Here is a 2,969-nt window from a genome sequence, read left to right as displayed (position 1 = left end):
TCCACTTGTCCTCTGCCAAATAAAGCTCAGCAATCGTACAATGTGCTTACCAATTCAGCGCCTTGGAGTTGCAGATCCACTAGTTCGTGACGATTTTAAGTGCTGCCCGTGCAAAGCCGCGGACTAGAGCAAATACGAGTCAACTGCCTGTTGCGATTTTGGCCGCCAAACAATAATACGTGCATGGGAACGGAAGAAGGCTCGTAACTCGTAAGTCGTAAACTATCTTAGACAAAGCTGATGGAATCATGGAGTGCAAGTTGCGCGCCATCGAGGCTAACGAAAGTATCGTGGCCGTCGTCGCAAACAAAGCCAATGTCGTTGCAGCCAAAGCACGGCAAAAGATTAGCGAGCTGATCACGAGTTCACGACCCAAATGTTCACGGATTGTTGTTTACGTTTGCTTCGCTTTGTTGCAATGACTAAAACACGTATCTAATTACAAAAAAGAATTTTATGCATGCTATGCGTTTGCGGGGTTGCGTGCGTGGCGTGTCAGCGGTAGAACGACACGGGCGGCAGGCGGAAGCCGGAGTCGCGTTGGCGCAGGAAGGGTATCGCCTCGGGCCGCGACTCGAGGTCACGGTAGAACTCGTACTCCGCCTCGTAGTCGTGAAGGTCCAGCTCGCGCCGTTGCAGCGTGTGGTAGTGGTGCCGCGCCGACGCGTCCTTGCCGAACCCGAACACCGACACGCGGTCGCACACGCCCGCCGCGGCCACCACCGCCTGCATCCCCGACGAGTAGTGGAACATGCCTTCCTCGTGCCGCCGCGCCCACTCCTCCGCCGGCCGCCCCGTCTCCCGCGCGAACCGCCGCAGCGAGTAGTACTTGACGATCCGCGCGCACAGCGCGTCCAGCCTCGGGTCCGTCACGATCACCGGCGCCGCCGCGGTGGCGTCGGCGGCGCCCGACGAGGAGGAGGAGGCGTTGTTGCACACGGTGTGCTCGACGAAGTGCGCGGCGTTGCACATGTACGTCAGGATGGGCACGCCCTCGCCGTAGGCGCGGCAGAAGCAGGCGCCGCGGCGCGGGACGGCGCACTGGCTCAGCACGTTGCTGTTGAGGAACGCGAGGCCGGTCCTCGCGCCGACGTGGCGCGCGTACCGACCGTCCCCCGCCGGCGCGTTGTTGAGGCGGACCACGAGCTCGTGCCCGTCGATGAGCTCGCCGTGCTCCGCCGCCAGCAGGATCCCGCTGTTCCCGACCACCGCGCACGACGCGTACCTCCGGCCCTCCCCCTCGCCGCCGCCACCACCGTCGCCGTTGTACCGATCGATGGGGCGCTTGATGAGTTCCACGAGCTCGGACATCACGCCGGGGTCGAACCGCTCCTGCTTGCCGACCCACTCCCTCAGCCCCCGGAGCGCGACGTCGCGGTGCCTCTCCGGCGCCCTCGCCAGGTTCCCTTCGAGCAGCCTCTTTGCCGCCTGCAGCACCGCCATCGCCGCCGGGTCCACGGCCGCGAGCTCCACAAGCCTCTCGTCAACGTCATCACCATCGTTCCGTCCCGCACCACCATCCGGCGCGGCGGCCGCGGCGCCATCGCCGGAATGGCGCAGCTGGGAGCAGCGGAAGACGAGGAGAAGGCAGAAGACGGTGACGAGCAGGAGGAGGCCGCACGACGGGTGGCTCCAATGCCTCCTCTTCATCTCGCCAAGTAAGCTCCCGCCCAGCACAGCTCGCCTCTGCAGTATCAGAGGAGAGAGAGCACACGCCACGATTGTGGGCAAATCCGCCATTTTATACGGGTGTTCCAAATGGCATCCTCACTGTCATGTAGCCCATGTTTCGTCAAAACGGGGAGACGGAATCTGGAAACCGAAGATACAGAACCACGCCCATACTAGCGCACAATTTTCTCAATTAATAATTTCTACTCCGTTGACGGCTCACGGCTGAGATTACCACGCAGAAAAAAAATACAATTTGCCAGCTGAAGCTTTCGCCTGCAGGGTTCAGGGCACGGCGGCGGCGTAAACAATTGGTTTTCGTGGCAAGTTGGCGGAGGTTCATGTGGGGACGGAGCGGCAGATGGTGCACCACGAGACGCGATTGGCGAAGGTTCCGAGCCGTGCCTCCCCCAGGAGGCCGCGTTTTCTGCTCGCGCGGCAGTGATCAACTAGTGCGCGGGCCGCGGGGGGGAGGTCGATCGGCGGCGACGTCGTGGGATGTGATGCATGTATTTCGAGTCGTGTACTACTGCTCCCGCGCGCGTGTGCGTGCGTCTCGTCGTCCCAGGCACGATCCTCGGTGGAAAATGGGAAGATACACACGTACCGGTCGGTGACTCGGTGGTCTAACATGGCAGCTGATCGACATTCCGTCCAGCTCTGAACTGAACATTTGGTCGAAGTGCTCGGTCATCTTTACACGCAAATCTGGGTCCAGCGATGGAATCTTAAGATCCCAGAACATGCGAATTTTCACTCAGAAGAAAAAAACAAAAAGGGCAAAACTTACACGCACGGTAACACCCTGAGTCCCTGACCCTATTATCATGCCATTTGTAACCGTGGGAATTGTCTGCAGTACTACACCTACAATAGCAGCCACTGACATATAGGACCAGGTCCACATGTCAACCACTGATATTGTAAATGCAGTATTGCAGAGGATCCATGTCCCATTTGGAATGCAGGAATGAGCTTGTAGCATTCCATTGGATTAATGTAGCATTTGCAAGCCTATTGTCCGCTTTGCCGGTGTACCCTGGAGACGGTCCTACCATGTCTCATTCTTTTATGAAACATGTCTATCCGAATTCAAGTTTTAATCTTTGACATGTGTGCTCATATGTATGACAATTTATTCTTTTAGTACATACCTGTTGATGGAGAGATGCCCATGATAATTTCGTCAATATTAAGATATTGTCGGTCCGGTCTTTCGAGGGTGCTAGATAAAGTTTCTATCTAATATATGTATAAAGTATGTTACAATTTAGCATTGGGGGTTGTACATGTGTTAG

General features: G+C 57.4%; 1 protein-coding gene across 1 annotated transcript; it reads right to left on the bottom strand.

The window, feature by feature from the left end:
- Nucleotides 1-355: 355 nt before the first annotated feature.
- On the bottom strand, nucleotides 356-1,752 carry LOC127771412 (sialyltransferase-like protein 3). The gene has a single exon (XM_052297325.1). The coding sequence runs from the start codon at nucleotides 1,738-1,740 to the stop codon at nucleotides 496-498; it is 1,245 nt and encodes a 414-aa protein (XP_052153285.1). The 5' UTR covers nucleotides 1,741-1,752; the 3' UTR covers nucleotides 356-495.
- Between the last annotated feature and the right edge of the window lie 1,217 nt (nucleotides 1,753-2,969).

The sequence above is a fragment of the Oryza glaberrima genome, chromosome 4 (genome assembly GCF_000147395.1).
Source record: "Oryza glaberrima chromosome 4, OglaRS2, whole genome shotgun sequence".
Classification (NCBI taxonomy): Eukaryota; Viridiplantae; Streptophyta; class Magnoliopsida; order Poales; family Poaceae; genus Oryza; species Oryza glaberrima.
This window is presented reverse-complemented; position numbering and strand designations above follow the sequence as displayed.

What these genes read in the sequence shown, in the direction of transcription:
- LOC127771412 (XM_052297325.1), bottom strand. Translation starts at nt 1,740, where the DNA reads ATGGCGGATTTGCCCACAATCGTGGCGTGTGCTCTCTCTCCTCTGATA.